This window comes from Dromaius novaehollandiae, chromosome 11 (assembly GCF_036370855.1).
Source record: "Dromaius novaehollandiae isolate bDroNov1 chromosome 11, bDroNov1.hap1, whole genome shotgun sequence".
In the NCBI taxonomy this organism is placed as follows: domain Eukaryota; kingdom Metazoa; phylum Chordata; class Aves; order Casuariiformes; family Dromaiidae; genus Dromaius; species Dromaius novaehollandiae.
In genome coordinates, this window is record NC_088108.1 from 26,724,218 (window position 1) to 26,750,009 (window position 25,792).

A 25,792-nucleotide genomic window follows, 5' to 3' on the forward strand; every position below is an offset into this window, starting at 1 on the left:
CTCAGATTAACAAAATTAACACTCCTTGCCCATCCTGTATCCCACCCTTTCTAAAACTGCACTGTTGTTTTCCTGTTGATCATCCCGGTATCTCGAAGGCTCTTTGTCTGGACTAAGGGACGCCGTCCCTCGAGCCCGTCAGCTGCGTGCCAGGCTCCCCCCGCCCGCTCCGACAACGCGCCGAGGGGTGACCGCAGCCGCGTGCCCCGGCGAGCAGGAGCCGTTCAATGCGCTCCTCGACAAAAACGAGACCCCATTTTCCCCTGCTTGAAAAGCATCAGAACCAGCGCTGGCAAAAAGATGCAATTCCAGCCTAACCCTGTCTCCAACATGCTTAAAATCCAGAGAGCTGCATCGCAGTGCGTTACAGGTGCTGCTTTCACCACAGCACGTCCAGCGTGAAAGGGGACACGAGCCGTCAGGTAAGGCTACCTGTCAAAGCAGAGGAAAAGGGCAATAGTTTTGCTAAAAAGTCAGAGTATGTGGCAGCTCACCTCTTTGCAGAGAGCTCTCAACTCCGTAACGAGGTGTCTCCAGCTGATGCAGATTCACATCTCCAATCAGCGCTGCCGGCTGAGGTGTCTCTCCTGTACTACATACTTGGGAGCTATTCCCAGCTCCTCCGTCTTTTAAATCCAGATACTAAAAAAAATAATCACTTGCTTAACACAGGAGGGAATTTCGCCCTGCTTTTATGTACTCATTTAGAAGAAACTCCAGTGCTTGTCAGCAGAGGAACATCACGGAGAAGCGCTGCACCACGGTCTCTCTGCAGCTCTGTCTGTGTTGCACAGAACTACAGAACAAACCAATTCCCAACTGAGGAATGCAAAGAGTCCTATCGACTCCAGCGGGAGTTTTACGCAGTCTCTGGAGAACTGTGAAGCCAGATCCAGACCTGCCATAGCCACGAGCAAAGCAGCCTACACGCGGTGTGCAGGCTGGCAGAGCTGAGGGCCAGGCAAGGCAGTGCTGTAAGCCCCTGCACAAAAGTGCTTCCCTGCAGGAAAAAACGGGCACTAAATTCTCAGAGGCACAAAGGGTTACTTTAGGGCTCCTTTTTTCCTTTTTTAAACATCACAGTACAAAGATAGCCAGAATCAAGTATTCCTCCAGCTCTCTGCAATAATTTGCCTCCTTTTTCTGCCTCACCCATCGCCGCACTTCAGACGCTGAAACGTGATTCCAAAGTCACCTCCGCTCCCCTGTCCACTCGCAGAGTGCGACCAACTAGCAGCCCACCGGCTATCTCCTTCAGTCAAACTCCATTTACCTACTAGTCCCTGCATCTTCATACTGTGTCTGGTCCACAGAGAGCTCTGAGAGCAACGGAGGTCTGCAGCTCTACACAGATACCTGCACATGCTCATTTCTAAACTTGTGCACAATCCTACCAAATGCAAGAAAGATCTCTGCAAAATTAAGGTTTTTAACAATCCAAAATCCTGCAGGTGCAGGTGAACACAATACTGCAGCTTAGGCTGCAAACTGCACGCTTCAGGAGCTTCATTTACAAAATACGGCATCAATGGTATCTTCTACTGCAACACCCTGTGCAGCCTGTGGTGCCTTTCCCTCCAGCAATCCTGCCTGCACCACTGGAGCAGGAGGAGCTCGAGGAAGCCTTAGCCTGTCGGAGGTGGGATTGTCACAGCTGTCACAACCAGTGGATGCTTTAAAGATGCTCTAGAAGAGATTTCCTGTCCAAAACTGCACAATTCAGCCCTTCGGCCATGGACAGCAAAGCCTGCACTGAGCTCCCACCGCACTTCCAGCCTGCATCTCAGTGCCTTGGGGCTAACCTCCCAGACAGAGAGACCTCCCTATAGCTGTCTGGGAGAGAACTACAAATCAAGCCATAAAACCAAAAGAAAAAAAAAAAAGCTCATTATAAAAAGTAGCCAAATAACATTTCTCATGCAAATGTGCAGGTCTGCATATGCTGGGGCAGGACTTTCAGTACGCCCATAGGATCTACTCTGTCTGGAGTATTAAGGAATTAATAACAAGCTACAGATCCCCTTTCGCTATCCAAAAAACACAAGCCCTCCGCTGGGACGCTAGCAGCATTGCTGTTGCATTGGTCACTAATACAGCTGCACGGTAATGCCTGGAGAGGAATTTCCATTTGCTACGAACATGTCTGAGTCCCTTCCCCACCCCAGAGCTCGCCCTTCCTAACTGCGAAGCTCCCTCCCTCTCCTCCCCGTCCTCCTTCCCTCTATCTAAAAACTGCGTTTGTGCAAATACAGGTTCAGAGGCCGTGAAGTGTAACCTTGGCACGGCTGGCATTTCAGCGCGTCTCCAGGCGTCCCGCCAACGGCAGCTCTCGTGGCGGCCGCTCTCGGGGGCCGGCGGCAGGCGGGGGTCAGCGCACAGAGCCGTGTTGGCATGGGCGCAGGAAGCAATGAGAGGCTCGGGCGCGCTGGCATGCAGCAGCCACAGCGTCTTTACCAGCCTGGCCGACTGTGAGAAATGAGCCCAAATACCAAAAAGGCTACGGTGCTATTACGTCTGCCGACTCTTCAGCAGGGAGCAGAGGGGTTGAAGCAAAAGCCACCCACCGAATAACTGAAACCAGCCTATACTTTGTCGCATCCATTTCCCCCCTCCTTCCTTTGCACGCACAACTACACCCCCAATGTTAGTGCCTTCGTCTTATCAGGGCTTCTCAGGGCTCACGTCCGCCGGAGCAGCGGAGCCTGACTGCAGCCCCTCTCCGAGCAGCAGCGGAAAGCTCTTCTCAACGCAGAAGCTACAGATCGTTCCAAGAACAAAAAGGTGAAAGAAAAACTGGTCTGTTTTCCAAGAAAAAAACCTGTAACAACAGAGAAGAATTGCATCTCCCACCCCTTCCCTCACCCTGCAGCCCAACAGCCAAAGCAAACTAACTAGACGCAGAGGAAACTCTGTTTTCAAGAAATCTCTAACAAAAACCATCATTTTGCAAACTGTTTCCACCGCCCCCCTGAAAGCATGTTCGCTGGCTGAAACCTTCCACAGGGTGAAAATGCAAAGCAGGGACACGAGCAGACTCACCATGACATAAGCTGCTAATCCTGGCTTTGTTCATTGGAAACCGTGGATTAAATGCCAGAGGGGGGGAAAAAAAAATCAGCATGACCACTGGCCTCCTTCACCCCCCAGCTTCAGCCACCCCGAGCACCCTCCACTGGCAACGGGAGGATTTCCAGCCCAGGGCAGCAAACTGGAGTCTCGGGTCCTCTCCATGCAGGCCTACGGTACCGAGCTAATCACGCCTGCCCGTCCCGACCCCGCGTGCACGGAAAGCATCTCATTTCTCTTTAGAGACACACAGGACATCTGCGGCTGTGCAGTCAACAGGCTGAGCGGCTTAAATAGCGGGGTGGGAGCAGGAGGGGGAGAGCGCGAGAAAGCGATAGTGCACACGCACGCACGCACGCAGCTTAACTATTTCGAGCTCTTCTTGCACGCTGCCTGGCCGGGCACGTTCACCTCCCTCTGCCGCAGCAGCTCGCCCGGGCGCGGGGGGACAGCCCGGGCTTGCCGGCTCGGGGGCGGTACGGTCCCACGCCGAAGCTGGGCGTGAAACGTTCGGGAGCTGAAACAGCGAGGTCTGCTCGTGCACCGCAGTCTGGGTGCCGCTCCAACCAGCCGAAGTGCTGAAGTTTGCAGTGCTGGTGCTCCTCTCCATCCCCAGCGCAGAGAAGCGGGACTGACGGGGAGCACAGGGCACGACCCACCTAAGGAGGCGGGGGAGGACGGAGGAGGACGATGGGGTGCCAGCAAAACCACTTCTCCCATCTCATCAGATGCTGACTAGTCATATCACTGGCCTTAAATCTCAACGGAGTGGCTTTTCGTAGTCAGCCATTCGTATTAAAAAACAGGTATGCGTAAGCCATTCTCGTAGCCAGTGACAGGAGCGTGTTTTGACTGTGCAGAATAAGGGCAAAGGCTGACAAAATGTAACGTAACGACTGGTGCCATCACAAATTTCCCCGTCCCTCAAGAGTCTTAAGAGGACCTGAAGCTATGGAAAAAAGTGGTTTAGAGGCAGGATCAGGAGCACCTGCTGTTGAAAATACATAGCCCTGAATTCCCTAATTTGCTACAGACTTGGTGGTCTGCTCGGCCCACCTGCGCGTCCTCTTCCCGGGAGCGCTCCTTCCCTTCGCACGGGAAGGGCTCACGTCTCCCTTCCAGACAGACTAAAGCGAAGGGAAACAACACAGTCCAAAGAGAAGCTTTGGTCGACGTGATCTAATTAAAAGCACATTCTCTATAACTTTCCTGATTTGGTGTTTTTGGCATAAATACTCTACAGAACGAGCTGTGAGATCCCCTAGTTTGAATGGGACCCGGCAGGGGAGATTTTAGGTCCAAAGTGCAGAAGGGGACAGTTTAGAGAGTAACAGGCTGGTAAATACATCTGTGACCGAAACCTTGGAAAGGAGAAGGACGAACCCACCCAGCGCACGTGACAGCAGAGCGCGTCCAGCTGACAGCTCTGAGTTGCCTTGCAGATGTGAAGGCGTCTGAGTGGCCATCCAAATTACCAGCGACCATGTGTAAAATTTCCACCAACACAGGAGGAGTCAAAAGTTGCTTCCAAATGTGATCTCATGTACTAGCGATGTAAGAAAGTACCGGGCCTCAAGACAGCAGTGCTGCTGCCCTCCAGTCTGCTTTAAAGGAAGATGCCGTGGCCGCTGCCCGGTCCAGCTCACGGTGCACACTCCACCAAGGCCGCTTAAAGATCCCACAAAACTATTTTGACACAGCAGGTTACTTAAATGCCCAAACTGAGTGTTCTCGACCCTCTTGGGGCTGAAGGCAAGTGTTCCCCTTGCAAAAGTACTGCTAAAAACAAGCCAACACCAGAAGTCAGCCAACTGATAATAAATAACAACCATATTTACAGTAAAAAAGGCCTTTGTATACATATAGCAAAAGAAACCCAACCTAGCTGACACTGCAGGTCCAAGTGGGAGATGAAGAACGGTTTTACCCAAAGCAGGCTTCCTGCAGGACACACAAGCCCAGGACAGTCCCGGCTGCACGTGGGTCGGCTCCCACCAGCACCCCGGGGACGCCCGCGGGGAGGGCAGGCGTGTGGGGCAACGGCGGGTGCCGGCACGCTTGTGCTGCCCTCCCCACTCCAAGGGCATTTGGGTCCAGTTCCCCTTGGGAAAAGCCTTGTCCATGATTAACCCTGGCTGCATTAATGCTACCATGGCACCACAGAAGGAAACCAGACCATAATTTCCAGTTGCAGCAGAACAGAAAAACTAGGGAATGGGGCCCCAGCATGGGGAAAATAAATGATACGGGCACCTACGGGTTGGCTTTTTAGTTCACACTTCCCCTTCTCAACCTGTTCTTCTCCTTGTCCCTGCGCAGCCCAGCTGCGGGAGGCACAAAGGGATGAAGTTTTTACCTGATACATCCTAATACAGTTGATAACAAGCAATTATTCAAGTCAAACTCTTGTGTCTCGAGCCCACTAGGTCACGCTGCTGGCTCCAACACCAAGTTCTTTCTCACCTTGTTTCTGCGGGAGTATACACGGATTCCCAGGGGGAAACAACACAGGTCTCTCAGCCCCAAGGAATACAGCGCTGCAGAAGCATCCCAGCCCTTTCGGTTAGCTTCCTTCCACCCTGGGACGAGACAGAGCCCAGTGCTAGATGCGGGATACTGACCCAAGCACCGCTGTGACGGCTTCTGCATTCTCAATCATCGCTGTCCAGACAAAATCCTCCTCCAAAAACAGAACCATCCAGACCGCATTATGGAGAGAGGCTGCGGTAGCAAAGGAAGCACCGCTACAAACCTGCCGGGCTCCAAGTCCATCATCATCACGAAAATGTGGAAATCAGAGTGAAACCTTAGAACAAGGTTAGAACCCACATAACATGGACCTGAGTTTTATAGAGGTGACCTGAGCCAAATATGAGCCTATAACCCTTTCTTTCTTTTTCTCCCCCTTTCCCCATTGGAAGGAGACAGCGTTGTGGCAGCAGTCCAAGCCCAGTACTTCCTTTTCATTATGGAGCTAACAGGAGCTGCTGGAGTGAGCAGGCAAAAAGGCTTTTTGAGAAGTAGTTTTAAAGGATGTCACAGTTTTGCAAAGAGACAAAGGAACATTAAAAAAAAAAAAAAATACAGAAGTCTCCTTGCCAGGAATGTGGGGAATGTCAGGGAATATTACAAAACAGGATGCAAAAGCTGGCCTCAAGCAATGTTATAGACTCATATGCTGGCCTGACAGTCAAGATGTTAAATCCTGATGGAAGGCTAACCAAGCAGCTACCCTGGGAATTAAAGACTTGGCTTATCTTGTTGGGTCCCATCTGTCTGTCTGCCACCAAAGGAGTCAGCGCAGCGACCTCTGCTTGGGTCAGCTCTTTTCCCCTTTCCCCCAGACATGCCTACCCACAACCAGGATACAGTCTAAAATACGGCATTTTCTGTGTATCATAACATTTTCTGAGGAACTAAAGCAAACAAAGCTTCTTGGGACACAGCTGAGGACACTGCTAACTTTATTGCACATGGAGAATCTGAGGATCCACGGAGGGAACTGGACTCATCTATAGTTGAAGAGTTAGGCCTGAATCCCAGCCATTTGCTTTAAGCACTAGGAAATACTTCTCAGAGATGGTTTAAATGGCTCTCTTCAACACTTTTATTAGTTAACCAAGTATATCCCTGCCTTTGAAGGGTTTTACACACACGTACGCTCACGCCTCCTTCCACAGCTATTCAGGCTCAAGGGAAGTTATGACACTGAATGCATTAAACTCACTTCTGCGGCTGCAGACAGCAAGGTCAGAAGTACAGGAAGACCTCTGTAGGGTCAGGCCTAAGGAGAAGCTGATGAATGAGAAGCAAGCAGGAAGCCCTAATTCAACACACCAACCGTTTGCAATAGCAGCACAGAAAACAGAGGCCAGTTACTGGCAAAGTAAGTGTCTCCTGGCGGGAATGAACATGTTTTTCCAGATTCCCTTCCATGTGAAAGTCCTGTTTAAGTAAAAGATTTGTCACACCAAGATCTACTTGGGGTTTTTTGCCTGGCTGAGTGTTGACCCGACTGAACACAATGATCTTACTTATGCTCGTAGCCGGAAGGGCCACGGCCCACAAACGAGAGGGAGAAGGAGTCCGCAGCTGATGGAAGGCAAATTCCTCGCTGGATGAAGAACCTGCATGTGGGAACTAGAGTGACAAAGACTCCAGCCCGTGTGTGATGCCTTTGAGGGGTTTTCTTAGGAAAATCTTGCTCTAAAAGCAGTCATACTGGAATCTTCACCTAAAATCACACACAGAAAAAACTCTCTGACAAAAACCCTGCAGCCAGTGGCTAAGTATGCAACACAGCAGTGCAACTGTCTACGCTCTGCATCACTCTGGGACATCGCACCTTCCAGAGCGGGCACCTCCAGGGCTAACGAGCTTTAACACTGCATTTGGTGTAAGAGCAGGAAGGCCAAAGGAAAGGCTTTTAAGGTGCTCACTCAGGTCTCCTTGGTTAGTGGGGAACTAGCTAGGAAGAACCTTCAGGCGAGGGTCAAAGTCTGCCCGTATTACTGCGTACTGCAGAGCGACGGAGCTAAGCAGCAACGTCCAACACTCTCACACCCCAGAACGCAGCTCGCATGCCTTGGAGCATCTCACTTCTGCTTCATTCTCATATACAGATGGTTTCCACAGAAGTGTTTTCCATGTGTAAATTCCCACTGCATTCACTTTTTTCATCTTTCAGAACAATGTTTTAAAAAGCTCTTTTCTTCCAAAGACAGGTTTATTTTTCAGGCTCAGTAGCGTGCAGTAATTCTCCTGTTGACACTTCTGAGGAAAGCCTTTGCCCCAGAAAACCTCTACTTCAGAACTGCAAGCTAACGTCATTTGTGGTAAATCAATCAGCTCATATCCTTCCAAAACTCATCTGTGTCTATTTTTATGAGTTACTAATTTTTGACTCGCACACTAACGTTTTCTGAAGAGACTCAGAGCCCTTGGTTAACACTCAGTTTTCAAAAGCAATTACAAAACCAAGTGCTGAGCTTCTCTGAAATGGCTGGTTAGAGAAGTGTCAAACCAGAAGCTGTCTGGCCCTGTTCTTCCGTGTAAAGCTGCCCCTGCTTCTCCAGCAAGTACGCAGCCTCGATGTCTTCGCAGGGTGAGAAGCACTAGCACATTAACCACAGCGACTGCTCAGGGAACAAGGCTGCCCACCGCCTGGCACAGTCTGAGAGAAGCTGTATCTTGCCTTTATTGGAAAAAACGCAGGTTACAGTGTGGTCCTGACCAAGACACTGGTCAGCCACGTGCACACAAATACGCGTGCACAAACACCCTGGCCCTGCACCCGGGCTCACGTGCACAGATACACACGCACACGCGGGAATACCGAACCATCAACGTTACACCGAGGGACTCTGTTGCTCTTGCCTGCTGGCTGGTTACTGGACGTTTTGTTCCTATTTGCCAACAACCTACTTGCAAAACTAAGCAGAGGGTCACAAGATTCCATCTGGCTAAAATCACTAAGCTGGCATGGAAGAGCTAATTCTCGCTTTCCATTACGTTGCTCTCCAGTGAAAGGCTTGGGATCCTGCATTTCCACGTGCTTCTACTGCAGAACTCCCCTTTGCCCAATTCCACTTCAGGTTATGAAGTCTGACACTGGAAACTGGAGTACAGGACTGCTTAGCTTAGAGTGATACGATTTCCTTTCCAGTTCACATTTGCAACTACTGGGAAGAAGTATGTGACATTTCTCCACTGCTGCGACTCTTCACTTCGGGCCTGCCAAGGTGGATAAGTGGCTGACGCTGAGCAGAGCTCATTTCTGCCATTTCATTTTCCTCCACACGGCCTATAACTTTTCGCCCCGTGCTAGTCCCTTCTGCCCCAGGAAAGGTGCTAGCGTGTATCGAGCACTGGTCCAGGCTACCCACCAAAAAACCCAGCTGAGAAGTGTGGCTGCTTCATTCAGGCTGTGGTTGCAACCAGAAGTATGGTTGCAACAGCCATCTGTCCATCCCCATTAGAGGATACCATCAAAAGGCAAGAGAATAAACTTAGCTAAATAGTCTCCTGTCCTCTGGCACAACCTTGACTGTTGATTCACTCCACCAGCATCATCAGGGAGGTCCAGCAGAGCTTACCCATGCTCATTGTCGCTTAGTTGCTCTCCTTCTTTTCAAGCTCTGTCCACTGTTACTATTTTCTCCTTCTGGATAAGGAGCCATTACTGGATAAATTACATGTGCCAACTTGCTGGGCCAAGAGATAAGAAAACAGTAACCAGCTTTGCTGGAGACATTGGCAGCCCTACAGCATGCAGAAAATTCCCCCCCATTTCCCAAGCAGCTCTGAGACACAGCAGGTCCGTTGCACTAACCCTCAGTGCCTGCCTCAATGAGGGAAGCAAATTTCAGAGCAGTTACGATAAGCCCAGCACATGGTCCTGAGCTCTGCGTGCTGGTTCGTCTGAGCGCATGCCCCTCAGTTACCCACCTCCAAAGCAAAGCTCGCGATGGACAAAAGCGGAATGACTCGCATTAGAAAACTGGAAAAGAAATTACAAAGCCACTATTGTAACATTCAATATCCCAATCGGCTTAGAAGCCTGGCAGAGAAACAAAAGTCCCTCAATAATCCGCAAAACATAGAATTGCACAACATCTAGTTATATTTATCTGTGCCTGTCTTCACATTGCCAAGAGCCATTAACAAACACAGCTCCTGTTCAAGGAGGGACAAATCAGACTGTAAAGCAGGTAATTTCATCAAACAAAGTGGTTGGGCAGGTGAGCAACTCTGCCAGCACAGCCAGAGAGATCCCCAAGGAAACCTGTAATCACTGCATTTATTCTTCATAAGAAGACTGGGATCACAGAGACTTCAAGTCTCATGAGACAGGACTCCAGCCTGACCTAGAGCCAAGTAATCAGGGAGGGCTGTCACTGCCAAGACAGATGTTCTTAATTCACCATGTTTTCCGCCCCTCTACGGAGACAAAAGATAAAATTTCAGTGAACCTTATCAAATACTAATCATTTAAACTTTTGACCTTATTATGCTCTACCTTCTCTGAAGGGTTCTGACCAAAGAAACACAGAAGTGAGATATGAACTCCTTTCACATGTCCACCACCTCTGAACGAGACCTGCCACCCCAAAGCACAGCTGCGATGGTGGAGGGAGGAGGCAGAGGTACCAGGGGTACCATCGGTACAAGCAAACAGCTAACTCCGGGTCTGCAGCGCTCAAACGAGGGCAGGAAGGAAGAGCGTCAAACCACAGAGCTCTGCCAAGTGCTTGGTGCTGCTTCTGGAGCAGCAGTTCTGCAGAACTGAATTAATGAATAAACATGTGCAGCACAGCTTCAGCTCCCGTAACGAACATTCACAAAAAACACATTCTCATGGAAAAAAAACTGACACCATTCCCTTTAAGAAGGTAAGCGTTAGGAAACGAGTGAGAGAGGCACAGCACTACGGCCGCTGGCTGCAGCGAGCGAAGGGTTCAGCGTGACCTTCCTGCACAGCAGCCAGGCGCTGGAGGAAGAGGTCTGAGGCACACCCAGCTCCTCTGAGAGCTCTTCTGACAGCGAAATACAGTCCATTGAAAATTCACCTAATCTGTCAGCTTCCACCAAGTCCCAGCCTGCCTTCATCTCTCTGCTGCCCAGAATCCTTCAGCCACCAGCGGCTTGCCCGCTCAAGTTATTGCCTACATACCGCTTGCTTGTGAGCACAAGGTCACAGCTAGCAGTAACAGCATGCCTTGGTAATGGAGCATGAGTCACAGATGCTTTAACTTTCCAGCAAAATCCCATCAAAAAAACTTCTTTCTTGATCTTGTCGTTAATCCTATGCTACATGTCCCACAGCCACTGCAGAGATCTCCAGCCCATGTCTGGGTATGGATCAGGCAGGACAGCACTGGGAATTACGTATGGCACCTCAGCCGCCTCTTTTAATCCAGGTGCTGGAGCAGAAGTGCTTTTTCCACCGTGCATGAATAAATCCTCATCCAAGTCCTCTGCAACAGAAACCCCCAGTAACCATCCAGCTTCACCTTATTGTCAGTGGGATTCACCAGTGCACTAACTATCCTCTGGCTCTGCTCAGAAAATCTCTGAATGTTCCTGGAGGTGAGGCGCCCAGACGAGAAGAAAAGAGCAAATGCAGACCCGTATTCCGTCCCAGCGGTGGCCAAGAGCAGACACCCGGGGAAGAGCACAAGAACCGGACTCGCAGGTGTCCTTCCCCAAACACCCTCAGAGGTGGCTCGGAGCGGGGAGCCCACGGCCTTCCCGCGGGGAAGGGGAACGCGTCGCCGGCCAGGGCACGTCGAACCCACCAGCCTCCCTCTCCTGCCTCGGCGGCATCCTCCCGGGAAGGCCAGCGCCCGCTTCGGAGAATATCTGTAATCCCTCTCTTTTCTTCCCAAGCAAGCTGGGGCTCAAAGTCATTACGCTCAAGGTGACCTTCAGAGGTCAACTATCAAATCCCTGCAGCTTTACCCGTATGTGTTGATTGTTCCCAATTGCCAAGCAAAGTGGAATTTCCAGCTTTTTACTATCAAAACACAGATTTTGCCCACCATCCATTCTAGCAGGCAATCATGAGAGGAGATAAGACCAGCCCCCTGTTCACTGATAGTCACATCTGTCACATTTGCAATAGTCCAGGAGCAGACCACTGTTTTCTTAAGTCACCTTTGCTGTTCAACTGTCCTACAGGAAAATCAATTCACACCTTTTTGCTTTCTGGATCAAATGCTTAAGGCAGGAGAAAATGGACAAATTCTGTCAGATGGTACTTTCCAATTACCTAACAGAGATAATTATGGTGTGAATGACTGTATGCTTAAAAATCTAAGCACAGTTTACGAATTTTTTAGCCAGAGAAACTTAACAGATGCAAAACAAAAAGGGGAAAGGAACAGGGCACAAATACATCCAAAGCCAAAGAATTTTGAGATTGAAATATGTAATTTTTTGGCATTACTCACGCCGCTCCACATGAAACAGTTCTGTTGCATGAATAGTACACGCTGAGCAAACAAGGTGCAGCATGCACGTCTAAAGCCTTTTCTTCCTCCATGCTCTTTTATGACAGGTAATCCTGATTTAGGGCTCAATGGCTTTCAAGTCTTCAATTCTGAGAGTGATAACAAAACTGTAAGAAACCCTCAATAATTTCATTCTCTCTTCAAAGACACGGAAGGACAGTACAGGTTACTCGGCTTCTCCCAGCCCTGCGCTTTTTTCCACCGCACTGAGAAAGACGCTGGCTTCAGCTGAAGCAAGGTGACTTTCTCCATGTGTCAGGAAAGGTGCCGGCTCCCAGGAGACACGGCCGGGCTCCCTCAGGAGGCCTCCCCTGCGGCACCGATGGCTCCTTCCTCAGCTGGACTTCATGCCTTGCACCACCAGAGGTTTCAAGAGGTGCTGCAGGAGCCAGTGCTCCTTCTGTACAACGAGCAGGAGAACGGAGGGGACTGCGTTCCTCCCACGCAGCTGAGCATCTGGATTCAGGTACGAGCAGCCAGGAGGAGCGGCTGTTGGCCCCCTACCCAACAGCACAATCAGAGAAGAGGATCTGCATGTCCTGGGGGGTTTCCATGCTGGACCTGTCCTCTCTCCATGCCCTAGGCTGAGAAGGGTCCACGGGACTTCAGCAAGTTGTAGTCGGAAAAAGCTTCACCCCAAAATAGCCCTAACTTTAATATAAAACCAGTTCTGTTCTTGAAAAGGGAGGGAACCACAAAACATCTTTAAACAAAATCAGAATTTGATGATTTAAATGTCATATTTGGCATAAATATCTTGAACCAGTAAAAGAAACTCCCATGGCTGCAACTATATGCACTTCCCATGCTTGCTGTTTAACAAGTAAGCAGTTCCAGTGGGAAGAGTCTGACTCACTAATACGGGCCTTCAGGTACCTTCAAAATGCTTCTTCATGATCTCCTCTTCTGCAGTACAAGAGATTCGGCAATGATGTGGTGCCTTTTCTGCCTGGGAATAATCCCCATCCCACTGAACAATATCACATTATTTTATTTATCTTCTCCTCTGGTTTCTTCCTGTTTTACAATTTGAATCTAAACCATTAGACCAGACGCTGTCTTTGTACAGGGCCCGGCACAAGATGATCCTGTTTGCACCCAAGACTTGAAAGAACAGCACTGATAGCAATGCAGTTTTTTGTAACTGGTCTCTGTGCTGCTTCTTGTCTCCATTTCAACGGCAGGTATCGGTCATAGCCCAAAGGTCTGAATCCCATTCAAACACATAGGATCCCTCAAGCAATATGATGCGCGCAAGGCTAATATTTGGAGCATTTTGATTTGATGTATTTCATGTGTATTAGAGAAGAAATGGCATCACCTGACCCTCTAGATACGGTCTTGTTTGAAGAGTAGACAAGCATAATGGAAAACCTGATAGTCTCTTGAAGAAGCAGCCAAATCAGAGTCAGCACCCTAATAGCCCCAAATCAGGCACGCTGCCTTCCTAATCCAGGGAAAGAGGCAGCTTCTAAAACGTTTTCCAAAGATACCTACAAAATACCAGTGCTCCCAGTCCAGCCTTTTTAGGCAGCCTCATGGTCGGTGGTACTCCACGGCTGAGACCGCCACTCCTCGGGTTGCCAGGGCTCAGCTACGCTGCCGCTGACCCTAACAGACACGGGGCTGGGAGCCAAAGCGAAACAATGAAAACCATTTACAGGGCAGGAAGCTGCATCTGCTGGATGAAACGCTATCTTCAAACAAGACGTGTTTGGATAACTCCAGTTTCATAACTCGCCTCTTCCGATGTTAGGAAATCACAGTAATAAAAAGAAAACAAAATGGGGGAGAACAAACTTGGCATGTGGAACAATGGGAGAACTGCTTGAAGCGCTGAGTCTCCTTCTGAGGTTAACTCAACCCGCTACACCTTACCGACGGGGCAGCAAGGACTCCTGCAGAAAGCTCCAAGGATTCTGCACAAGAGCAAATGCCTGATCAAGTACCAATGGGAAAAGAGTTAAATCTGCACTACAAACATCAAGAGCAAAGTAAATTTTGATGGTCTTCATGTTTGCTTGCTTGCTTGTTTTAACAGAAACCAAAGTTATCTTGGGGGGAAAAAGCAGAATTAGATAGAGGTGATCAATGATGAGCCTCAGAATTTGGGGTCTAACAGGACCTGCCTCCATCTTCTTAAAGGTGGTGGGTGGAAACCTGGATGGGAAGGGAGGGCACCCTTTTTTGATCACCTTTCCTTGGCACTGACCATTTCCTGGGCAAGGGAACATAACTAATTTCTGCTGTGAACAGTGGTGAATTATGGAGGAGATAAACTCACATGCCCCGTAAATTCCTAATGCTAACCTAAAAACCACTGCAGATATTATAGAGAAAGATCCTTAACGATGACTTAGCAGGTCACTATTTAGTAGGCAGAAATAACCAGACGACAGACAGAAGCACGTACTAGTTCCTCACCTCGCAGCACCGGCAGGAGCTCTCTGTGGCCAGCGCAATGTGAATTTCCACCAGAGCTACTGCACGAACAGGGAGGCTGACTTGAGTCTTTATCCCAAATCAAATTCCCTTGCTAAAGTCAGCTTGATTTTCCGAAACACACGATTCCTCTCTGATCTTTCTGCGAGACAGAGGAATAAATAATCAATGCCAGCGGTCGCAAGCTCTCTGCCATCCCAGCAGGCAGAGAGCACTAACAACCAAGCAGCTGCAAGGTGACGCAAAGCAACCAGCCAGCGCGGGCAGCTCACTCTGCATTTCAGTCACCCTGTGAAGACGAGCAAGCGCAAAAGCCACCCCAAGTACATGCACGAGAAGCTAATTCTCCTACACAGCAGCACTGCTTGCAGAGAAACAAAGTGCACGCAGTCAGCCCTGTGGTTTGTACAGGTCCTACCACAGCGGGTCCTGGTCCACGACTCCTCAACACGGTGAACAAAGGCAAATTAACAATACCAAGAACAATGGAGTTTAAAACCGGGGGGAAGTATTACAAAGGCACAGCTTGGTAACGGGATTCTGTTCCTATTTTTAAACACTGACGGTTTAATGTAAATCAGGGCTTGCTCTTCCACAGACGGTTTCACTCTGTGTTGTTTGGTCTGATCCATCTGTGCAAATGTGTATTTTGGACCTCTAACGTCCCAGTGTGAACTGCTGCGCATTCAGACCCACACCAGATTTCACCGGGCTGGGACGAAGTGCTCTGGAGGACGCGGGGAAGCAGGCGGGGGACTTCCGAGCCCTGCTTCTTCCTTCCAGGAGGTCCCAGGCAAAGGGCCGAGCCCCAAACCACTGCTCCTGCCGCTGCCACCTTGAACGCTTCAGAAACGGGAGCCAAAAGCTTAGGTCACTCAGCTCCGGCCTCCAGATCCCCCTCCCCACCACCGACCTCCTTTCCCCACCCCTCTCACCAATCCAAATATAAACTTGCTTACAGGAAATGCCTTAAAGAAAAGGCACCTCCCTGAGTCCCGGAGAATGCCCAGAAAATAAACTGTCTCTGGACATGAAGGAAACAGCTTCTTTTTTTTAAAAAAAAAAAATCACACTGCAAAGCCACTTTAACCCCTTCAGTCCCTGCTGCAAAGTCAGCAGCCCCCCCGTCTCAGCTCCTTTGGGAATTTCTAGATGTCTACACTAAAGGCTCAGTTGGCCGGATGAGAGGATCCTCTTGCCAGGGGTCCCCATGTCCCTACACAATCACCGTGTCTTCAGGAAAAACGATCCAAAATCCACAACCAAGACCCAAACTCTCCTTTTGGTAAGGAAAGCACCAGACCCTCAAGCCAGGCTCACAGCATGGGGGACCCACTTTTAATCTAAGCCTCCATTCCCCAAGTCCGCAGGCAGAGGACAACCTTAGACAGTTGCTTGCATTACTCTAAATCCTGCATCGCCACAGAGCGCGACTGGGGAAGCAGGGGAGAAGGGGGGCTGCACCTGCATCTTCCGCCTGCCTACCCTTGACTTCTGTTGGAATAGCCCACCCCAAAAACACCGCTCCTGCCTCCAGGAACCGTTCCCATTCCGAGGCCATCTGCGTTGAAAACAGAACCTGGGACCAGCTGTGCTCCCTTCTGTCGCAGCTGCAGCCGGAGCCCCACTGCGAGACAGTCCACAATCCACAGCAAACCTCTGTGATGTCCCAGGGGACGGAGGCTTCCAAGCTTTACATCCCCAAAGCATTTGATGAGCTTTAACTAACCCTCACACCTCCCCTGTGAGGTGCGTTAGTCCATGTCATGTAAGAGGCTCCCTAAAGAGGTGCGTTACATCATTCTGCAACTACAAACGCAATTCCAGAGATTGCTGCAGACCGCAGGGATGGGGTTCCAGCATAAAAACTGGAATTAGAAAGCAGCAATGAGAAAGGTAAAAGCGTGTGTGCTAGATCAGACTGCAAACCACTGTCTGCAATAATGGGATTGCAATATCCAGAATCCAAGCCCAGTAATTCCTAGCTTGCGATGACTACATAGCACCGCATTCATTCTAGATGGGCTGCGGACTAAAGCAGCCCATATGGAGGAAGCATAGATACTGTTTTCATGCCAATGTCCCTACAAAAGAAAAGAAAAACAAGAAAGAAAAAAGAAAGGTAAAAGAAATCCAGGAAATCCAGTATACACAGAGGCAGCTGTCTCAAAATAGAAGCTGTTCAAGGTTTTGCAGGAGGCGCTAAAGAAAGCGGCTCGGCGCGGAGAGAGGGAAGGTCAGCCCGGCTTCCTGGCTTCCTCCCGCCGGGCCAGGCCGCCGATGCTGGCTAGCCCCGGAGCTCAGCCGGGGCTTCAGGCACGCCGGGTCTCACCCAGGAGGACGCAGAAGTGACGAGCGCTCGCTCTGACGGCAACCCGCGAGTACCGCTGGCTTGGTCGCTGTCACAGGGATCCAGTATTCCCAGGCCTGCAGAAGAGGAGTGGTGAATAGGACAAAAGGACCCATAAAAACGTGGTGGTAGGGTTCAGCAGTGTCCCAGGGCACTCACAGGTCACAGGCTCTTTACAGAGAAGAGAATTCTCTGTTATCCCCCTTTCACAGAGGGGAACACTGAGGCAAAGCCCCTCCTAAGCCACGCAGTGAGTCGGGGCAAAGCCAGGAGTACAACCCAACTCCTTGTACTCACAAAGCTGCTTCCCTTGTCACCGGACTGTACCACCTCCTTAAACGCGCCCCTTAAAAACTGTGTACTCAGGGCTTTAAGTCTCAGATGCACAAAGTAGTTTGATGTGATTCAGCTGCTGCTGCAAAATGCCTAATTTTTTTTTTTTCTTTAAACACACCAGCAGCACTGGAACAATCATGTTGCAGAGGTGTGTACAGTCACCGAGTGTGGGAAAGGAAAGGGATGGGGTCAGCTTCAGCTTGGCTGGAAAGCAAAGTGTCCTTCCAGGGCATGGGCGCGAAGGTTCAGAAGGAGATCATGCCGATCTCCCGAGAAGAGAGACAATTTCTGTTCACTATATGCTTCTTGCCTTGTCTGTTAAGGTCCTTGGAGTAAACAGCTCTGATGCCTGCAGAAGAAGTCTGCACAAGCTGGCCGTTACTTTGGAGAGCAGTAACAAGGGCTTTGGAGAGCTCTGAGGGAGAAGGATGACTTTAAGATGTCCAAGCAGGGTCCAAGAGATCAGAGTTGCTCCTTTGGTTCTACTGAGACAAATTCACATGTAAATCAAGTGACCGGGTAGGAACCTCAGTGTCTAAAGCCTCTGGAGATGCCCAGGAAAGAGCAGCAAACCACACAGCAGATGCCGGAATTGAGCAGACCTCTTCTGTCTGGCTGATGCTGGACGGTTTAAAGGATGGACATCTCTAAGCCAGGACACTACTGCTGTGATAGAAAAAGAAAACTAATGGCGCAGAGCTTCATTTCCCAGTAAATACCCATCTGATAAGTGCCACAGAAGACTGCCAGGACACAACAGGGAGGGTTGGACAGCAATGTAAACTGCCTGGAAACCCGCGCCTATTTTACTACCCTCGCCTAATGTATCGGCAAAAGCTCCCTACTGCAAGTACTATTATACTGTGTTGGACACACATTTTACTGGGACAATAAAAACACCTCTCAAGTATCAAGTATGTATTTGGATTTCAGGTTAGTTTCTGCAACCTGTTGTCACACTATCAATTATGTTACAAGATTGCCACAACACAGAATGCATTAATTTTTGTAACAGGATGAGACCCTGGGAAGACAAAACGACAGACACACAGCTGCTTTGCTCTGCCTTTACGAGACAATCACTGCCGAGGTAACCTGTAGGCAAGGAAGACTTACAGGTCACAGAATCCAACGAGACCACACAACTGTCCACCAAGAAATGTTCTCCGCTCCAAATCAGCCACGAAAGATCAGAATCAGACATACTTATTACTAAAGACAAAAAGCAGAGGTGAACTTAAAGCCAAGCTCAGTTACTGACAATTGTTACTCTGCCCACCAGATTCTGATGGATGGACATATCGTTATGAGTGAAATAAAAAGGACAGGATAAGGCATTGTTAAGGACACGCTGCATTTAATGTGGCCCATAAACTGAACACTCAGTCTTGCATCTGCCAGGAAAATACTCTCTGGGCCAGAGAAGAAATGGGAGGGAGAAGAGAGGAGCAGAGCAGGGCACTGAAAGAAACTCCAGCACAGTGAAGTTACTGACCTATTTCCTTGTATTTACTATCTCAGGCATGCTAAGTCCTTTAAACTTTTCTTTAACTGGGGGAAACTGCTGTTTCCCAAATTCTTGCTTCTTCTGAGGTGCTGGCATAACCCTCAGGACTTCATTCCAGGAGCAAAACTACGGACTCCATCGGTAGCTCCAGGCAGCAGGCTTAGGTGAGAGGGAGCGTTAACCCTTGGAACACGCAGTTCATGTTCAGCCCCCCCACGTAAGCAGGACACCGACAGGTTCGTGCTCCGCAAGGCTCGTAGCAGTGGTTCTCACTAAGGGACAGTCCTCCACGGGAGGAAAGACACCTTGCTCTGAGCTGTGGAACCAGAGACACCGGTCCCTTAAAGACAGAGCTGAGCGGAGGCTCTGCTGGGAAAAGGGGCAGCACTAGACAACAGGAGGAGACGGGACGTGGCAATCGTTAAGGCAGCCCTTACAGTGAGATTCTGCTGGGGCAATTAATCGTCTGGGAAAATGAAGCTCAAATGCTGGCTCTGACTGCCCGCATGTCCTGCTCTTACCCAATTACACTGATGAAAGAAGATCAAGTGAGCTCTGAGTCACCAGAGAGCATCAGTGTCCCAGCAGTCTTGTGACACGCCTGTTTGCGACTGCCCTTGAGCGTTTACCGTTTAGTTGGGGTGCAATAAAGGAAATCCCCTCTCCCAGCCGCCCCTTCGCTAATGTCCCCTGAACAAACCTCAGCCTGCAACCCCCACAAGCAGCCACTTCACCTGCTTTACCCAGCCTAACCGGCTGCTCTGCCAACCAGAGGTTTTTTCCCAGCTTTTGCAGCAAAGCCTCATCCTCTCCAGCTCCTCCTTTCTATTCAGCTTTGTTTTGTTTTCCTTTCCAAATGCTGTCTTGTCCTCCATACCTTTACTTCCTTCCCCACCACCCTGACTGAACTGGTACCAGGAGGTACTGCGGGATGCCAGCCACAGGCCGGTGCAAAGCCCTGACCCCTTAGTGGGAGACAAGAGGGGTGGGAGGAAGGTGGAGGGCAGAAGTCCCTACAGCCCTGCTTCATCCTTTTCCCACCTGCAGCCCACACCAGGGTTTGGCAGCTAAGAGACAGGACCCGCCAGGTCTGCAGATCTACTGGCCTAGCTCCGCAAAATAACCAGTTTCCACCTCACAGCTTGCAGTAGGTGCCTTTAGTTTGCAAGACAAACTCATCCCTCTAAAACAAAGGGTGGCACACGCACCCGGAGCACTGCTCCCACTTGGGAGGGGTGCGGAGGGGGTATGTTTTGTTGCCATTCCTAGAAGAAATGGGAAGAGAATGCGACTGTCTTGTGTTGCACAAGACAAAAGAGCATTCAGAAACAGAACCTGTGCTCCTGACAAGAGTGAAAATATTCTTGTAAAATTCATGCAAAAAGAAAAAAGGAAAGGAGAGAGAATGAGAGAGAACAGAAATCCCATCATCTACCTTTGCAGATAAATTACACTTGAGAGGTGACAATCTTGCAGGTTAGAAAGATCCTCTCCCACTTCGACCTCATACGTCTGCATTAGCAGTTCTGGAAGTAACAAGCACATAGAGAGGGGGGGGAATACGCTGCTGAGAGCCCCAGCACTCTTCTTAAGCACTAAACGCTTTTGTCCTAGCAAGCTTTGAACATAAGCATCAAAGACTGCTCCAAAAGGGTGCAGCAAGATTATGATTAAATCAGAATGAGCAGGCTCTTTCCAGACCCCATACGCACATGCTGCAGTCAGATGCCTTTCACTCACCCAGATAAACGGCAGGAAATCCCCAGGCACACCCGGGCTCGAGCACACGTTGGGCCCCTTCAGCTCGGCTCCGTGGCATGCCATCCTGGGAGGAGCCGCGGAGTTCCTGCTCCCAGTCAAGCAAAGGGAGGCCCAGAACTTTCCTGCAGGGTACCCAGAGATCCAGACCAGATGCTCACCTCTGGGAACCGGGGAAGGGGGGCCGAGATGCTCAAGGTACCTCAGCGTCCTTGATTCCGCTGGGAGTTTGGTTTCTTGGGAGGAGTTATCCTGTCTTGGAAGGTCTGGACGTGAGGGCCATGACCTCATGAAAATCCCTGATCAGTCCCATTAGATAATCAAATTTGGATAGACTGGAGGAAAAGAAATGGGAGGACACGAGAGGGAAACACACTGATAATTACCTTCCTGCTAGTAACGTAGGGACATTAAGGGCACTACTCACAGCTCTGGCTCCGCTGAAGGTTCACCCCGTCCTGCAACACCTGGGCTTTGACAGTCGGGGTGAACACTGAGCACCTCTATCCGAGTCCACGCAAGCCAGACAGCACAGCTAGACCAGACCAGGCTTTAGACGAGGCCGAGAAAGACTCCCCCACACTGTGCTGCTGAGGAGACTCAGCTTTGACCTGCAGCTCTTCCTACTGCTCCAGGGCTTTCATGCAAACCATCAGAGCCAAGGGTGCAGTTTGATGTTACATCTAATCCAGTTGTCTGCCACGTGCTCCTGCTGCTTTATTTGCACTGAAAGCAGCAATCCTGATTGCACCGATGAATGTTTTCCAGTCGGATTAGCTCCCCAAACCCACGCAATCTCTAGATCCAACGCAAAGGGAGAGACTGTCTCTTTCAGCAGCTACATCTTAAGCACACAAGGTGTAATATCAAACCACACCCTGGCCCAGCGCTGCCACGACGTTTTGCTGGTCCCAAGCTTCCTCCCAACTGGCAGCAGCAATCTGTGACACAAACCTGGTGCTCCAGTTGGATCTGCAAGGTGGACACTGACAAGGCAGGAGAAAAGATCTGCTAAACTTGGCTGACGATGTAACAACATAAGAATTTAAGATGACGATGTGCCTTTTCGTAGTGAGATATGATATAGCCAAGCCCCCTGGGGCCCTTTCTCATTAAGAAAGGACCTCCGAGCTGTTGTGTTTATGAAGGTCCCTTCCCACAGCTAGCCGTTAACACTCGCTCAGCCTGTAACTGGCACTGGATGACAAGTGCCCCGCTCTGATAAGGAATCCTTCAAACGACTAGACAAACAGCTCCGCTGCTGTGCCTTCGGCGAGCGTGCAAGGCCCACGTGGCACGGGTAACACGTCAATTATTAACTGGGACAGGTCAGGCAAGGCCTGGAGATCGAGAAGAGGAAGAGCAGTGGGCTGAAGAGACATCTGCCTGGTTATGTGCAGGACTGAACAGCAGCAGAGTGGTGAGCAGCCCCGGAGAGGCAGCAGGACTCTCCTCTCGTTGACCCAGGGCTCGAATTCAGGCTCACTGTTGACTCCCACAGACTAGCTCAGGCCTGAATTCAGAGCAGCCCTGATTAGAAAACATGGTCAACCGAGGAAAGAATGATTCACTGCTGTAAGGGAACGAATGTGTGGTCCCCAACAGTAAGGCAGAGAAGTCACTGTACCAGCCAAGCACACTGGGGAGCCCTCCTCGAGCAGGAGCAAGAGCAGCAATACGAGCAGACGGCAGACAAGCAGCACGACGTGGGGCAGCGCGAGCTCTTGGCACACAAGGCCAGCACAGCTCCAGATGTCTGACGATCCAGTCCACAAAACTGTGTAAATAATGCACCAAATCAATCAAAAAGAAAACAGAGAAAATCTCTGCTCGCACATGAAAAAGAAAAAATTTCTTGACAAAACTATAGAAAGAGATCCTGTCTCTTTAAACTTCTGCACACCGCCTCTGCAGCCTGGAAAAGTTAATATAATTATCTGGAGGTGACTTTCAGAAAGCTCCGCACAAGGAGGGTTATTGTGGCTCAATCATTAACCGGGGCGGGAGACCCCGGCTTTGCTGGAATGTGGCCGCACTCCGCTGCCGACGTTCGTTCCTCACCAGAGATCGGGCCGGAGCTCAGCACAAAGGTTAACGAATGCCTCCGCAGCTCCCGCGGTAGCCGCTGGCCATCGGGCCCTCGGGAAGACTCCTGCCGCTTTCAACACATCCTTTATTCCACCTCTAAACCCAACCAAACACAACCCTCCTGCCTCCCGCTAGGGATGAGAAAGAGAGCTTGCAGAGAAAGAAAAGCTGAAAAAAGAAAAAAATTAAAGAAAAGAGAAGACTTGAATTGAAAAAAGAGAAGACTTGGCATCTAGCTCTGTCCCTGTAAGCTGCAGATGTTCTGCTGCCATATGTACCTCCTCTCACACCTCACTGCACCCACACGTAAAAGGAACAGCGTCAACAGCTTCACGTATTTCTACTTGTAGAGTTAATCTGAGAGATCTACAGTCCAAGATCTACCCACCTCCGTTGCGCATGCCGCACTTGCAAACAGAGGACAGCCACATCCAAAGACTCTGAGCCTCCCTCCCTCCAATGCTGGGATCCTTCCAGGACTCTGCTCTAATCCTGCCCGTCCGCTTTGCCTTGCTGCCCTGTTCCCAAGGAAGTCCAGGGCCAAGCGGATGGTTTCCGGCACTCTGGATGCTTTCTCCATTTTCAGTCAGGGTCTCTCCTATTAGTTCCATCAGAGAAGGGGGGAAAAATGCTTCGGGCCAAATTTCACATTCACCTTTGGCTTTGCTCAAAAGATGCAGAACGGTGACGCTGTTACCATAGGACCTGCCCGGGGCACAACACGGAACCGGGAGGTTCTGGCAAGAGCCGGGAAGAGCCACATCGGCTGGACTTCTCATGCCTCTGCAACGGTATCTCAGCCTTTGCGGCTCTCGTGCTGCTACAAGAACGCCTTTCATACCCTCTGCCACTAGCTTAGCTTTCATTCCCGGGATCTGGTGATATGTTTTACCAAATCTGATGGGCAAAGTGATGGAACAATGTCCTTCTTTATCAGGCTGGTGGAGATGAAAGGGAGATACCCTTGTTATCCGATGCACCAGTGAACACAGGGAGATAAATCTCTGGAACAACACACATCCTCTCTTTCATGGAGGATCCATCTAAAGTTCTCCACAGAGCACGCATTCAGGCACAGCGACTGATTGCTCTCGGAGTCATTTCCTGCCTTAGCAGCCTCGCTGCTGATACATCGCCTATATTTGGAGGATTCACCTCCCACATACATCTGAATGCAAAAACACTTCCAAAATCATGCAAACTGCAAACGCAAGCTGGCAAACCTCTGCTTACGGTCACACTCTCTGATACTCTTCAAGGAATAAACAGCTCAAGGAAAGAGACCAGCTCTGTTCTCCTACCTACCAGGTGATAATTTATTCTGTTCTGATACCTGAATTCTATCTATTCTGATAATTTTCTGATGCAACACCTGGCTTTCAGCACCACTTCTGATTTCCACCTAGGCTCCCACCTGGCTTGACTAAGCCACAAAGAGGTCAGGCAACCCGGCCCAAAACGTCACCCAGCGATGCCTGCGCGTCTCAGTCCGGACCAACTCCTCGGCTTGTTCCTTCAGGGCAAAGCCACACAGCAATCCCTGGCAGACCTGCACTTCACCTCTCAGGCAAAAGGCACCTTTTTTCTCCCTAATGAGAGCTTTTACTCTCCTTAAACTGATTTTGAGAACCTTCAAATCCTTTGAAATTAGTACAGAAATCCAGGGAAACACTGAAGGGCCCTTACTGCATAACCGTATTTTGTTCTCTTATGGAACTAAACTGCCGGCACTCTGTCCCATACATATGTTTAGGTTTGGACATTGGAGGCAACACAGGCAAGGAATGCTTAACAGATACATGATAAGATTTATTCAGTTGTCTTTCATTAGAAAAGTATTTCCCAAAGAAAGTGAAGGGACCTCCCCGTAAGCTAGGTTTTGTACCTGCTTTGCATTGAGATTTTATGCTTTGTCACATAAGAAAATTACTGATGAGAATCTGGTATTAGGATTTGATCTGATTTTCCCCAAAAACGATGGAGAAAAACTTAGTGGTTTGAACTGCCCCCATATTCCCTGCACAGCTCACGGTGCAAAGAGCAGTCCCCGACGGCATATCCACGCAGAGAACAGCGAGGAGCTGCTCAGCCGGCCTCAGCGACACTTCTGCATTTCTTAACTACATTTCAGTTAAAATGCAAACAAAAAAAGCACATTCATTGATAAGAATTCAAGTATGCACATGGAAAAGAATGCAAACTACTGCCAATAACATCATGATATATGCTCTGACATCTTGTGACTTATGATGATCTTTAAAAGAAAAAGCTTCTCTCTCCCTCCTCCCTATGCACCAAACAGGCACTCTAAAAAATAAATCACAAAATCGAACACACACAGAATTGATGTTTAAACTAGCCACGAATAAATACTCACTGAGAAAAACAGCCACCCTCCTTGGCAACGTGCTATGACAGATGAGTATTAGCTCACTACATGATAAACTACATATGGCCAACCGATACGCTTCTGCTAAGCACAAAGATCTCCAAACAGCAGAATCAGCTGGAAATAAATGCACAGTTTGGAAAGTCCTAAGGCAGAGCTCGTTCTCCCCCTTCCCCCTGGCTAAGGCCCTGATCCAAAGCCCTGCAAACCTGGTGCATCTTTTTCCATTAACTCACCGGTCTCTGGATCAGAGGTCAAACATGCGCTTTCCTAGCCACCAATTTAGTCTTCACTAATCCCAGACATAGAAGGGGCAAAGAGGAGCCCTGAGAAAATCTGTGCAGTCCAAAAACAGTAACCAGACTTTCACTTCATCTCATCAGTTTAGAGATCGGTTTGTCGGGAGCGAGAAGGTCGACGGCGTAAGGAGCCAAAGAGCCTCCCGCACCGAACCCGCGAGTCACAACTTAAACCGTCTCGGGGAGCGAGGAAGCGAGCGCGGGTCCTGGCCCCGCGCGCCGTGACTCAGCCCGGGATGACAGGGGCCGAGTAACAGCTCGGGTGTGTCGGGAAACGTGTACCAGCGCCGAGATCCTCCTCCTCCTCCCCGGCTGCAGAACAGCCCAGCGCGGATACGGTCGGTCGGTTCAGCCGGACACGCGACGCCGCGGTGGAACAGCGGCTCCCCGACCCGGCCCGGCCGCGGGAAGCGGCTGCGCGGGGCTGCGCTCCCCCCACGGCACTCGGAGCCGCAGGCAACCGACCGCCGGCCGCTGCCTCCCGAAACCGCTCACAGCTCCTCTCCGCCGCCTCCCTCCTCTTCCTCCCCTGCACGCACACGCGCA

At 50.0% G+C, this 25,792-nt stretch overlaps 1 protein-coding gene across 10 annotated transcripts in view; it reads right to left on the bottom strand.

Moving 5' to 3' along the window:
• The window catches only part of STARD8 (StAR related lipid transfer domain containing 8), a 106,396-nt gene that overhangs the window by 34,068 nt on the left and 46,536 nt on the right, over positions 1-25,792 (bottom strand). The window contains exon 1 of one of the 10 annotated variants that reach the window (XM_026095983.2): positions 25,184-25,568. The exons of 8 other annotated variants lie outside the window; for them this stretch is intronic. Coding sequence is in view for 1 of the 2 variants with exons in the window: in XM_064518482.1 (XP_064374552.1) it covers positions 3,040-3,121 (82 nt within the window). In the remaining variant the exon portion in view is untranslated. Of the gene's footprint in view, positions 1-3,039; positions 3,310-25,183; positions 25,569-25,792 lie in introns of those variants that run through there. One more of the 10 variants, XM_064518482.1, reaches the window with a different exon arrangement.